At 39.3% G+C, this 14,522-nt stretch overlaps 1 protein-coding gene across 2 annotated transcripts in view; it reads right to left on the minus strand.

Annotated features, from left to right (window-relative positions):
- LOC148346964 (protein HID1-like) overlaps positions 1-14,522 on the minus strand; it is a 30,111-nt gene that overhangs the window by 13,197 nt on the left and 2,392 nt on the right. For both annotated transcript variants that reach the window (XM_088323396.1, XM_088323395.1), the window contains exons 2-7: positions 12,384-12,533; positions 10,358-10,525; positions 9,021-9,137; positions 5,119-5,222; positions 4,926-5,036; positions 1,153-1,345 (exon numbers count right to left, since the gene is read on the minus strand). In XM_088323396.1, coding sequence (XP_088179522.1) covers positions 1,153-1,345; positions 4,926-5,036; positions 5,119-5,222; positions 9,021-9,137; positions 10,358-10,525; positions 12,384-12,533 — 843 coding nt within the window. The remainder of the gene's footprint in view (positions 1-1,152; positions 1,346-4,925; positions 5,037-5,118; positions 5,223-9,020; positions 9,138-10,357; positions 10,526-12,383; positions 12,534-14,522) is intronic.

A 14,522-nucleotide genomic window follows, 5' to 3' on the forward strand; every position in this document is an offset into this window, starting at 1 on the left:
TGTAGTCTCTGAGATGGTTTTGACACATTATTGTATCAAACACCTAGTAGTGGGAATTTCAGGCTTAAAAAAATCCAGCCCAAGTCCGATCAACTAACTTAATTTAAAGGAAACAAGCCCTAGGCAAATCCAAATTTTTATATTTTATTCATGAGGACTTGGGAGGAAAAGAAGCAGTATGGCGAGTGCGAACCAAAGATCCATTGTGCGGATCAAATTTTTTTTCTTTGAATGTCAATTTCATCCAGTTTTGCTAAAATAGTAATTCTAGGCTACTGATGGCGTCTGAATGATAGTGGCTAGGGTCGCTAAGGCAGCTTTTTGCAACTATCTTCTGAAGTAGTTGAAAAATTGAAGCTGCAAAAAATACACCGCTAAAAAAATAATTATTTCATGAAGAAAGAAAATATTCGGCTTTAGTGTCTGTATTGTTATTGCTTTAGGGGTTGCTAGCTGTAACTAGCACAAAATTAGCAAGAAGCTTTATACTAAAGCCGTATTAGCATTAGCAGCTAGCATTAACAACGAACAAACAAATTAATATTTACATATTAATGAACAGCAAAAAAAAAATATTCATATTTTAGTTATTATTTTTCTTTGTTCTTTGGTTGTTGTCAGTATGAACTAAGCTAATATTTAGCCTTAGCATTTAACTCTTGCTTTAGGGGTCGCTAGCTGCGATTAGCAAAACATTAGCAGCTATCTTTGCAATATGGTTTGTTACCTTGGAAATGACAACACCACAAAAAGACAGGTGTTGCAATCTGGCACTAATCTCCACAGTATGGTTGCTCTGGTGTTGTCTAGAAATATAGGCTTCACATTTTAAAATTGAAAACTAAAGCACAGCCAAAAATCCCTATATTCCCTACTTTAGGTATTCTCCTTTTTATGGGCTGTCATCAGTTTGAAGTGAGCACATATTAAGCTTTTGCAGTTAACTGTTAGCTTAAGTATTGTCTAGCATTGCTTTAGGGGTTGCGACTAGAACAGTATTAGCATCTTCTTTCATTTTCAATATTCAATAATTACGCTGATTGCCTCAAAGACTGGTCAAATATTTTGATTTGACCCTCTATATTTATGACTTGGACACCCGTTTTTCTTGAAAAAAAGTGATTCCCAACATAGCAAAGATGTCATCCTCACGTCTGTCTCATCCTCAACGGCTGAGACGTTTGGATCGCGATGCTCCAAGGCCACAATGAGAACCTGAAGTGCTTGTTCCACCAGGAGCCGGCGCTGGTCGGAGAACAGCAGGTGGTCATAGGGGAGGCCCCATCCCGAAGGGTCGTAGGCGCACACCACGTTCAGCAGCGATGTGAACAGGGGCAACACGTGTCTGCCAAAGCATGTACGCATTTCGAAAACCATTAACGTTTTAGTTTCACATAGTTTTGAGCATAAAGCCGGTTGCGCCAAAGCAAACCGATAATACAGTGTCCAAAAAAATGTATACACATTTTCGAAGCGACGACTCAATTATTTACCCTTTCTTGTCAGACTGAACTCATTGAACTAAGTTATGGCTGCCAGACAAGTCAAGTCAAGTCATTTTTATTTGTATAGCCCTTAATCACAAATAGTCTCAAAGGGCTCCACAAGTTATTACATATAAGAAATTTAGGTTATTCGTATGCTATAGAGTAGAAGTGAGTTTTAAGCCTAGATTTAAACATTTCCACTGAGGTTGCAGATCGGATCTCAGGGGGAAGAGCATTCCACATCACCGGTGCCCGGATGGAGAACGCTCTCCTCAATTTATTCATCTAAATTAAACAGCATTAAAAACGCTACACTTCTCTTCACGTATCGTCTACCTCAATGTCAGGTCTCTGAAGTTTCCTTTAGTCCTTGAGAAATGATAGCAAGCGAATGCAATTTGTGGCATCCATCAATTACAACACAAAAAGGCGACTTTCATGTCCGTGTTACAATCTGGCACTTTTCTCTGTAGGGTCGCCTTGGCGCTGTCGCTTAGAAATATAGTGCTCACATTTTATGCGAAAAAACCCTCGTTTCGCGTTTTCTTTAGGCGCAGTTGAAAGCTGTGCTGGTCTTTGTAATCTCTATCTCGAATAAGTCACTTGGAGCAGAACTGAAAAATGTCACAGCTAAAAATAAGTGCGTGTGTGGGAACAGCACTTTTGGCAAAATCATCCACGCCAAATTCCACATGAGGTAACCTTGGTGCGAAGTGTGCGCCGGGCTTAAAATCAGGGTTCATACACCTTTTTCATGGCGAAAATCAGGCACATTTTTAGGACTTTCAAGGACAATTTTCCAATTTTTCCAGTACCATTACACAGAGGACTGGAAGAATGCTGCTTGGGAGGGTGGGATGGCAGAGCTATGCCCTTGCACAATAGTATTGCCTTTTACACGCTGGTTAACTACTGTTAAAAGAAAATAACTCTGAAATTGTTTAATTGATGTTGGAAATGTCAGGAAAAAATGTTAAAACGTCATATCGTCACGTCATATTGTCAAATATAAAAAAATTGTGAATATGCTTGATGGCTGTGTTTTGCTGCTGTTGGTGTCAGTGGATTTGTTCAGACCGAGGACAATCGACTTTGGCCTGGACGGATCTATTGACACTAACAAAGATGTTATATAATGAAATTGTGAATATGTTTGATTTTCGAGAAGGTTTGTTCAAACCTCACTTTGTGTTTGCTGTTAAAAACGTAATATTGGAATATAATATTGTGAATGTGCTTAATTGCTGTTGAGATTGTCATGATTGTTTTCTGTTTTTAGTGTCAATAAATTTGTTCAAACCAAAACCATTACAAGAAGGAATCATTTTTTTTCTTTTACTTTTATCAATAAAATAAAGTCACTATCTTGCTGTTAGCACATACTTTGTGCTTGTTTGATCCTATGTTCCTATCTATGATCTCTAATCTTTGTCAATGGGCTTCATCTCTCTTGTCTACAACTACAGAAAGGGCTCCACTACAGTAGGTGTTGGGTAAAAATGAAGTTCAATATGGAAGACAGAAAATAAAGAAAGTATCGTATGTATGAAGAGCAGGAAAATGAGCCAAATGAAGAATCATGTTAATGATATTAATGGCTCCAAAACAAAGTCCATTCAATCTTCCATTAGAGACTGCTCATCTTTTGCTTATTGTTTTACATATTTTGTTTATATGTTCTTGCTTGTTTTTCAGAGAATCTGTGTCTGAATTGGTTAAAATGCAACTGTAAATAGTTAATTTTACTTGTATTTATTAATTATTTACAGGACTGAAGTTATTTTTTGATTTATAATTTATTATTTTGCATTTTCAGGGATTCTGTGTTGTTGTTTGACTTAAAATCTGTTCAGTGTGGAAAAGCTGCTATTTTATAATTTACTTTTTGTAGGTCTGTAAATATTTTAATTTATATCGAATGTGTTTTTCACGGATCTTATCTTTCACTTTAAATTACATAGAAATAAATGCATAAATAGTTTGAAGATAGCTACAAAAAATACCAAATGCAAAATCCTTTACCAAGACAAAGACCTTTCAATGCTGTATGTAACAAAAGCAAAGGTCCAAATGTTGTTATAGAAAAATATGAAAGCAAGGGAATTAAGTAAAATTTTAAGTTTATTTTTATATATCATACTTTTGGCACCCAAGAGTAAATATTTTTACTTTACATTTGGTTTTGTTGAGTGTTTTTCTGTGATGCTTGACTTTAAGTAGCATGGATGCGACCAGTTGAAGGCGGTGACGCTTTACAGGACAACGACATACAAATTACTGTAATGGCATATGCCAATAATCACTAGGGAAGAGCAAGCATGTCGGCATCATTTTTGTTTTGTATTCTTTTTCTTCATTTAATGTGTGGTCTATCGTGGCAGACCGCCAAGAAGTAGAGCAATGGCAACAATTTCAAGCATTTTCAAGCAGGTCACCTCAAAGTCCAGCACTTTTCCATCCTTGATAACACAACGTTAAAATTCAAGAATTTTTAAAGATTTTAAGTACCTGTACGAAACCTGTAAAATGTGAGAAATAGACGTGAATGGGTTCATTTCTATGGCCGTTGAAGACTGCGGCTCTAAATCCAGTGCGGCTCATACATAGAGAGTACAGTTGGCTGGTTCCATTTCTATATTTAACACATACACAGGGTGCACCGCACAATAGGGCGCGTGTGCCCTTTGCTGTGACCGCTTTGCAACAACACAGACAAGCATAAATGTGTGCGTATTTGATAATATAGCTGGAGCGAACTTGAGTTAGCGTGTGGTTTATTTAAGTATTGATTACAAAGTAAAACACACAGATAAAAACTTGTCTGAGTTCGTTTTTAGGATTCCCTCCACTTGCAAACCATCGATTTATTAATCTTCAATTTCTTCGCGGCTGCTCGTTTTTTCCATGTTCTTTCACGAAGAATGGAGGGAAAGTGAGGTTTTGTATTTAATTAAAAAAATTGGGGGGGGGGGCAATTCTGTTCAGCCTTAAATACCATAGTATCTTTAAAAATGCTAGATACGCTACGGCGTTAGCAATGAATGGAGGCATTGCGTGTGACGTCACGTGTCTTCTTCTGAACAAACAGGACTCTTGTCGTGTTCACACAGGAGACACATAAAAGTCACAGGAGATCGCATCAAGTCACCATACAGGACGACTTCAACAAAACATTGGATTTCACCCAAAACAAAGACCTGAATTAAGCATTAAGCAGTGTAAACGGCAGCCTCACCGTGTCCTCAGCTACATAAGCCGCTTTACATCACACAGAGGGTGCACTGCACAATAAGCCGCGCAGCATAATTGAAAGACAATCTGAAACTTTTATGTGAGCCTTATGGACATGACAATTCAGTGATCAGGTGCGCTCTGTAGCCCAGAATTTACGGTCCTTGCTCCAGAAAATCTCACATACATGGTTTGTGAGTGCTATACCTGTTGGTGGCAGAGCAGAAGAAGAGCACCCAAGGGTTGGATCGACGATCAGCAGGCGCCAGGTAAAGCCTCTCGGAGAAGCAGGTCAGCAACAGCTTGAGAAGCTCGGTCCTCAAAAGCGCACAAATGCCGTTTACGCCGGAAGGACAGCATAGAGAAGAAAAGTGGCTGGTCTGTCTTACGCCCGTCTTACCTGTTGCTGTCGTGGATGGAGTTGAGCGGCGCCGACTGGGAGAAGCCCACCCCAGCCTCCCAGATCAACTCACAACTGTCCACGCCATCCAGGTCTGTAGGGACCTTCCGCGGCCGAGATGGTTTAGATCAGGCATGTGAAACTCAGTTTGGCTCAGCGGCCAGATCCAGTGGGCCGGATCAGTAAAAAAATGTCAACACCAAATATTTACCCTTGTTTTCAATACTATGTTTTACCATTTTCGCCTCTATTTGAAGGATGAAAAGGGGTCTTGAATGTAATAACACGTTTTTTATTTTAAAAGTTTACATCTGAACTATGGATCGACCATTATGGGTTTTTCAGGGCAAATAAAGCTTATTAGTATTAAGAGGAGGCCAATAAAGATATTTGGAGCGGATATTCATTTGGGCAGCACGGCGGCGCAGTAGTTAGCGCGTGTGCGGCACAGTTCTGAGGTCATGAGATCAAACCTCCCGTGTGCAGTTTGGATGTTCTCCCCGTGCTTGCGTGGGTTTCCTCTGGGCACTCCGGTTTCCTCCCACATTTCAAAAACATACATGTCAGGTTAATTGGCCGGTCCAAATTGTCCCTAGGTGTGAATGAGCGTGCGAATGGTCTGTCCCTTTGTGCCCTGCGACTGGCAGGGCACACAGGGACTGTGGGCGACACAGCTGATGAGTGGTTAGCACGTCCGCAGCACAGTTCTGAGGTCATGGGATTGAATCCTCCTGTGCGGATTTTGCATGTTCTCCCCGTGCATGCGTAGGTTTCCCCCAGGCGCTCCGGTTTCTTCCCACATTCCAAAAACATGCATGCTGGTCCAAATTGTCTATAGGTGTGAATGAGCGAGTGAGTTGTCTGTCTCAGTGTGCCCTGAGACTGGCTGTCAACCAGTTTAGGGTGGCCCCTGCCCACAGCCCGAAGATAGCTGGGATGGGCTCCAGCACCCCCGCGACCCAAATGAGGATAAGCAGTGCAGATGGATGGATGGATGCGGTTGTGTTGTCTGGTACGAGCGAGGGCCAGAGATACATGGCACAATGTGTGTGCAGGATGCCTGACAAACCTGGCGACGATCTAAGTGGAGATTCTACCGTGTGAAAGAAATACAAATTTCTTGACCTATAATTTTTAATGAAAATTAAAATGGGTATGATAGTTCATGTATTTTTGCCTAAAATTCAGTTTCTTTTTTTACTGGATGAAAGTTGTTAAGTACCACTAGGAGGCACTAAATATTACACATTGTCCCTGTAAAAGTCTTTCTGCTCTTCTTTTTCTTTTTAATGAATTTGGAACCTTTGTTCTTGGATTTCATATCTATTATAGAAAGAAGCTAAACCTTCTTTTATCTTCTGCAAACACATCCAGGCAATATAAAGGTCTATACAAATAAACATGACTTGACTTGACTCTACTTGACTTGCAATCTCTTTGCCTTAAACAGCACGTCCATGACTCCTATTTTAAGTTATATAACTTTGGGATTGTTTGTTTCATAAACTGTACTCTGGTTAAATGGTAGTCAGAAAATACAGCTTTGGGAGTGGTTCTAGCTTTGGCAACATCCAATGGACATATTCAAAACTGCATGTCATAGTTTGACGTGAACTGCTCATTTTTCTCTTGTGCTTTTCAGTTTAGGCAGCTGTTGGAGAGCTAGATCCCTCCCATGGGCCATATGTTTGCCCACCTATGGACAACGTTGAAATAACTTCTATTGTATTGAGTTATAACAATAATATCATCTTTTTCATGTTTAATAAATGTGCATGGAAGTAAACAAACCACTAAGACAATATAGTTGCAGGCTCTTAAGAAAAAAAAAGATCCAAAAGCATAACATTGTTTGTTGATCTATGTGTTATTTGTTGTGCTATCAGAGGAATGTTTTGGCACTGTGAGTTTATTTTCAGTGTTATTTATTTTTAGTGTTATCTCAACTACATGGACTAGGATGGAGGTGGTGGCAGGAGTGATGGCAGACAAGTCCAGCCCACCTACCCTGGGCTCTTAACATGTTTGCTCAGGTTGTCCAGGATTTCCGCCTGATTGTCAAACAGGGATTCCTAACCACCGAAAGCGCTTAGCTAAAAAGCTTATAGACCAGTCATGTCAAACATACGGTCCGTGGGCCAGAAAAGGCCCGCCAACTAATTTAATCAGTAGTTGTTTGTTGCAGCCCTAATCACGTCACACAATGACTTGCAGTTTTAAATATGTGCACTGGTTGTTGCCAAAGTTGGGCGCTATTACTAAATCAAAGCACCCACTGTAGCTGTAATTGCTGACTAACATTTATCAACCAGAAAACATTTGAGGAAACAAACCATCCGAATGTTATTTTACCTAGACACGGATTCACAATTTAAGGCAGTACGATTGCACTGACATGTGGTGCATGGATGTATTTCTTAAACTCATTTGCTACTAAACTACACTTTGTATCCTCAGTCATTGCAAAATGAATTAGCATCTGGATTAATAATTAAAAGATTTCACCTGGGTGTCTTTCCAGAAGTTAAAACCTTATCTTCTTTCTACAATAAATGTAAACCGCAAAAATCCCAAATGTAGGTAGAGACTTTCATGAAAAAATTAATTAAAAGTAGAAAGGACTTTTGTATCATTAAATCAATCCTGTAAAACATTTGGACTTAAAGTAGTGTTTGTGTGCTAATTTGTCACTTTTACGTTGCATTAGTTTGTCAGAGTTAAATAAATTGTGATCGAAATAACTCATATGTTTCTTACTTACATGACAAATGTACATTTGATATGGACAACAAGAGATTTTTACATTTTAGTCAAGGAAAAACTATCAAGGAAAAAAAACAATAATAATTTCATAATCAAATGTTACACCCCTGATTCATTATCCTAATTTATTTGTGAGCCTCTGAAAGTTCCCCAGCCCTCCAGCTAAAGCACAATTTTTTTGCAAATAATTTTCAAGTGAGAATGTTTTTCTACCACGTAGCCACTAAGCTAAAATGAGTTTGACACCCCTTCCATAAACTAATATGTAGTTTAACAGTGTGAGCAAACAACACACCTTGTTAGCTTTAGCTGCAGGGCTAACACAAAATAAACAGTGGAAACTAGCAATGTTTTGCCTGATGGTTAGCCTACAGGTTTCGCACATCTTTTCCATGGCCCATTAAAAGCATTTTTAAGACTTTTAAAGCTGATTTTACAAACTCTCTAGTACCATTAAGAAACTAAATCTGTTGTAAATCATGTATATTGCAGATTCACAAAGGACATTTTTATTCTTGCACGTGCATTCATCAAAACATATGATTTTTAGATCTTGAGTAATACGTAAATATGGATCCAAACTATAAGCTTGTAAATATTTTTGAGACAAATCTCTCTCCATGTAGATGTTGGGCAAAAATGAAAGCCTACATTTTCAGTTTCAGGAAGTTCTTTCCGTTACAGTTTATCAATGGGAGACGCAAACTTAAATTTTTGCATGGCCCATTATGAACGTCAATGATTGATAAGTAATCCTTCGCTAATACACATTTCATATTGCCCTTTTTAGGTGTAGCATGCATCCGTCCTCTTCGGCACAACAGGAAGAGAGCTAATAACCTTTATAGAATCATGTCGTACAAACTATTGCCAGCTGGCGTTAATCATTAGAGAAGAATAAATGTAATGGAAAAGCTAAGCCACCAGAGAGCAGTGTCAGTGTCATTTTTAACCAGACTTGTTGAGAGACCTGGCAACAATTCCAAGCATTTACTATAACTTCACCCAAAATGTCACCACTTTTTAATCCTTGAAAACACAACATAACATATAAGCATTTTTAAGGATTTCAAGCACTCGTATGAACCCTGAGCCTAGCTTCTTGTTTGAAGTGCATTATAAATAACAGAACTATTTACCTGTCCAACACGCTTGCGGCCTTGGACGGTGAGATTGGGACAGAAAAGGAGGTCTGCGATGGCCAGGAGGAGCGATTCTGCCAGGGGCCGACCTGCCTGTGGGCCCCCCTCGTCATCCTGGCGAAGTTGCAGGAAACACAAAGCATACAGAAACAGGATACTGTGATTGAACAACCATTACTTGTGAAAGAAAGAATTCATTCGTACAAAGACGGTTCCATAGGGTAGGATTTGTAGTCTTGGGTGAACAAAACAAACTGTGTTTGGGCTGTGCCTCCCCCAAGTAGGTAAACGGAGAACAAGGAGTGAATATGGTGTTTTAAATAAGAGAAAGGTTTTTTGATAGGGGTCTAGAAAAGTCTAAGCAAAGTGTTGGGACCAACGCTTGAAAAAGGAACGGGTTCCTGGAAAGCAAGAAACCTTCTCAGTAACAAGTAGTGTTAGAATTCAGTAACTGTTCTTACCATATGAAGCGTTACCCATTAAATGCAGACCAAAAATTGCTATGTTCTCCTCGGCTGCTTAACAATCCCACATTTATTTTGTCATAAACAACCCTCAATCCACCAGCAACAATGTAGAATGGGTGGGCGTATTTATATCTACCTAAATACTAAAACTTGATACAGTCATGGTGGTGCCGGCTCAAGCACCGAGTACGTAGACGCTGAATTTCTCCTCATGTAGATATTCTTCCTAACGTTTAGACTTGGGTCTAAGCCAAATTTACAACTATAAAATACTGAAATCAGGGAGCCAGCTTTAATGCGCATGATAGGCTGCATGTGGGGAGGGTGTGTGGCTTATACAGGAACAAAAAAAAATCATTTAATGGGGTAAACATGATTTACAGTAAAAGTGTGCTCTATTTTTTCCGTTTATTTCTACAATTATCTTTGCAATACACCAAAAGTATTTGAAACCATCCAAAAATGGAGAAGGAGATCTTTGAGTGGTTTAAAGCCCAGAGACAAAACAGTTATGGAGTGTCTCAGCTAAGTGTTTGTTTGCAAGCTGTCAAGATTTTACAAGCTAAGGAATATAAACAGTTCAATGCTTCCAAAGGTAATTATACATGTACATACATAAATAGATAATTTTTATTATGTGGCTATTTTAAAGCAGTATTAGAGGGGTCGGTTTCTGTATACACGGTAATTTGTAACTGGATCTTTACTTTCAGAGTAATGAGCTACTTTTTGCTCTCAGTAACTGGGTGGTAACTGAGTTACTTGTCAAATGAACTAACAAGCAAATGTAACATATTACTATTTCTCAGTAACACACTCAACATTGGTAAGAGATAACAGACAGAAAAAGGGTAGAAAGGGGCTTACATTCTGTTGAGCGGGGGGCAGGCCGGCCCACAAGAAGCCTCGCCAATCGGCGTCTTCGAAAATGAAGGGAAGTACCCGTGTCAACAAGCGCACACAGTTTAATGCGGTCATCCGTTCGCGTTCTGACGGGCACCGGGTGCCCGCCGCCTGTGACAACTTCTCCACCAGCTGCCACAGAAAGTGATGTCAGACTTTGTACTCAACCAGTCCGAAACTTGATTACAGTGGTACCTCCTCATGCGAGCTCAATTTGTTCCAGTATTGTGCTTGTAGCTCGAATTGCCCGTGTAACTACCGAATTTTCCCGATATGAAACGTTTAATATCTAATTGGGCGTTCCTGGCCTCCTGAAAGCATCCCAGTTCATCCTAAATAGAAAACACATCTTCCTGATCACTAAAAACACATTCAAACGGTAATTAAACATAAAACAAAATACAGCAATAAGATGAATAAGATGAAATTAACAAAATAAAATGTGAGTTTATTATGGACACCTACCCCGGAGTCAGTCGCTTTAATGAAGGTTTGCGTGTGGTGCAAAGAAAGGGGCAGGGAAGGGAATGGCAGCTGAGCCGTTTGCGAGGGAGAGTGACAGATATCGCTTACCTGTTTATACGTGTTCTCCATATTTGATATGGTTTTTGATCATTTCAATTTGTTAATGCCAAAAAAACAATTATTTTACCTGAAAATACAATAAAAAAAAAAAAAAAAAATAAAATAAAAAAAAGTATATATATATATATATATATATATATATATATATACACACAGTGTTCTCATTTGCCCGTGTCCCTGCGTCCTAGACACATCATCTTTGCAGGGGACGCATAGTCTCAAATCAACGTGCTCCCCAGGACGCAACTTTTCGGACAAAAAATTGTCATTATGACCCGATTACTTATTTTTAAACAAAGATTTACCGCACTCCAAACTTTTTGTCAGGCAGATCCGGCAGATGTTGTTTTGGTCTCACGGTTCAAGTTTTCGTCTGCACGCCGATCTCGAGTTGTGTAGTGAAAAGTCCGTCTCTTTTTAGAGAACTGGCTTTTTCGGTTCAACTCATTCAAGAGAGTCGGCTTTCAAACGGCTCACTTGCTTTGATGCATTATATTACGAATTATTATGTTGTATAAAGAATTTAAGAAAAAAAGGAAGTATAAAAGGAGAAAATGAAAAAAAGACAGGTTTGTGGTCATCCCTTTAATCGGTATATTACCAACAATAATTTGATGCAGAAAATGAATTAATGATTTGATGTTTAAAACTGAATGAATATATAGATTTTTATTATATATATTTGTCACCGATTTACAATTTCAACCTCAATAACACTAAATTTTTGGGACCCACAGATCTCTGTTGGGACCCATAGATTTTTGAGCATGCGAGTCCCCGGGACCCATCACTTTTCAGAGGTAAAATGAACACTGTGTGTGTGTATATATATATATATATATATATATATACATATATATACATATATAAATATTGATCTTGTCTTGCCCATTTTGGCTCTAATCATCTTGGTCACTGGTAGCAGACAACGATGTCATTATAGATTTATAATAATATTGCTGTGAGTAAATAGGTGCCGCATTGTGTGTGTATGGTTCATCATCACTTAATAGGAGCATTTGCAATCATTATTAAGGGAAGCAATTGGCAAAAGTTGACAGGAACAAGATTGAGAGACTGTTGATGGTACGTGATACTGTACACCTAAAATTAAAGTTACTCTAACTTTAAATGAATTTACACACACACAAAAATCCACTGCACTTTGTTTTTGCCTGCAGTAGTTTGCATGCACAAACTGGACAAGCTGATGCTGGCAGTGAGCCGTCACAAGCGATCAACGGTCTAGAGCCGTCTCAAGTAGCAGGCTCCGAGATTGCTTGTAAATTTGATTTTTTTGTTCGTATATAGCGAGCAAGATTGCATATGAAATTCATGTATTTAGAGGTGCTCGTATAAAGAGGCATTACTGTATTGGGATTTTCAAACTTAAATCTGCACACACCTTGTAGCACAAGGTTGCCAGGTTTGACGGTGACTCCTCCCTCAGAGCTCGGATCTCGGCCGCCGGAACTAAGGCGAAGACATCCTGGATTGACATTGATGGCTCAAACCAAAACTGCTCCCAGAAAACATCGTCAGACGCTTCCACGGGCTGTGCACAAACACATAAACTTGGAAAGTTAGACGATGGCTCTAGATGGGTTGTGTCAAACTCATTTCAGTCAGGGGCCACATTTTCGTATTTGCTGGTTGAGCAGAGTGCAGTCACAGATCAGGAAAATAACAGTTGAGGGAAAGTTTAATGTCAAAATCATTCTTTTTTTATAATCATATGTTTGTTCTGTTTTTAATGTTGAACACCTGCAAGGGAGATTGCATAGGATGCCATTTAGTTATTTTGACTATTATTGCGCACTGTTCTTTGGACTATTATGCACTGTTTGCATCATTGTCACTATAGGCCAATAATGTTACTGTTCTTTGGTTCCCATGCCCTTTAGGTTGGATCTGCTTATGTAACCAAAAGATAGGGCTCAAAGAGAGGACCTTTAGGGCCATTTCTTATCTGAAGTGGTTTTCACCCACTTGTGAAGCCCCTTCTCAAGGTTTCTTACTTTCTTAATGTTGAGGTTTTGAGTTTTTCCTTGCCCGCATGTTGGTTTAACATCAAGGGATGGTGTAATTGTAACCTGTGCAGTCCTTTGAGACATCTTGAGATTAAGAGCTACACATATAAATGTGACTTGACTGTTCATTTTGCAAGTTCAACATTAATTGATGTCTTCTCTCCTGAATTTTGTCAAGTAAACTATAATTAAAATTAAATATAATTTTCTCAACAATATTCCGGCCAGTTTTACAGGCTCAAGGTTTCGTTGCTGTTTGGGACTATTTTGGACTATTTTACAACAATAGCAACGGTTGTTATAGTATCATTACCTGGTATTGGTATCAATGGCTAATCGAGGTTTAGGTATCAATATAGAACTGGTATAACATAGTATCAGACAACTCTAGTTTTTCTTTTTTTGGGGGGTAGGGAATAAAAATCTCTTCCTCAACACGAAGTTTCAATTCCTCTAATTGGTTTAAAGGTATTCTGAAATATTTTGCTTTGATTTAATCACAGAGCGTGTAGTGTTACCCCCTACAATCACGCAGATTCATGGTTCACGGCTCACTTAACCCCATGGGTCGTCGGGGCACCAATGAGGACGCAACTCTGGACAGCCTTCTCCACTGATGACAAATCCTGGCCTGTTTTGGTCCAGTCCATTCCTTAATGTTGTCAGCCCAGTTCTTTTTCGGTCTGTTAATCGTGCTTGCATGTTGCAAAATATTCCAACACGGGGAATATTTAGTCTCAAAGTTGACCATTTGGCTTATATCCTCTAGAGCTGCGATGTCATCGAATGAACACAAGACTTTTAAAATGGTGAATTCCATTAACACAACATATAAGGCAGCCCCAAAACAGACGGTGATTGCAGTGAACAGCAATTGCATTAGAACTTTACTTAACCTGGTGCTAAGGGCCTTGTGACTATTTTGTCAGAGTTACTTGCTTCAAAAAGCTGCTTAAGGTTAGTTAACCTGCCGCTATTACAGTGTATGTTCCTTATTTGACTTCTCCTTCTTTTAGGGGTGCAATTGTGTTTTATCTTTTTAGGCGCGAGTCTCTCGGTTCCCTGTTATTTTCAGGACTGCCGAAGGCTTCTTGTTTTGTTTGCTGCAGCTTAACCCCCACTTACTGCGCAGAGTTCTTTGGCCGGCTAACCGCCTAGCCTGCCGTGTCCATTGGTCTTTTGGTGTTTGTTGTCATTGCAGTTTTTCGTTGTTGGTTCTACATTAGCATGGCTGCTTGCTGCGTGCCTTTGTCGACCAGCCACGCGGTTTTCTGCCGAGGCTGAAGCCGCCTTTTATCAACCGTCCCAGGTAGCCCCAGTTAGCCCCCTGTGTGTAATTTTAACCAGTTAGCTGCATTTTGGCTGCTCACTATTTGTTCTAACATTACTACATCCACCTGTGACACAACACCAACAATAATGTTCAAAAAGCGGCTCTGGATCCGCAAACAGCACTTTGGCGCTTCCTAGTGGCTCTCTGACACTTTTTAAAAAATGTTTAAAAATGGAAAATG

The sequence above is a fragment of the Urocampus carinirostris genome, chromosome 19 (genome assembly GCF_059441175.1).
Source record: "Urocampus carinirostris isolate Australia breed hairy pipefish chromosome 19, RoL_Ucar_1.0, whole genome shotgun sequence".
NCBI lineage: Eukaryota > Metazoa > Chordata > Actinopteri > Syngnathiformes > Syngnathidae > Urocampus > Urocampus carinirostris.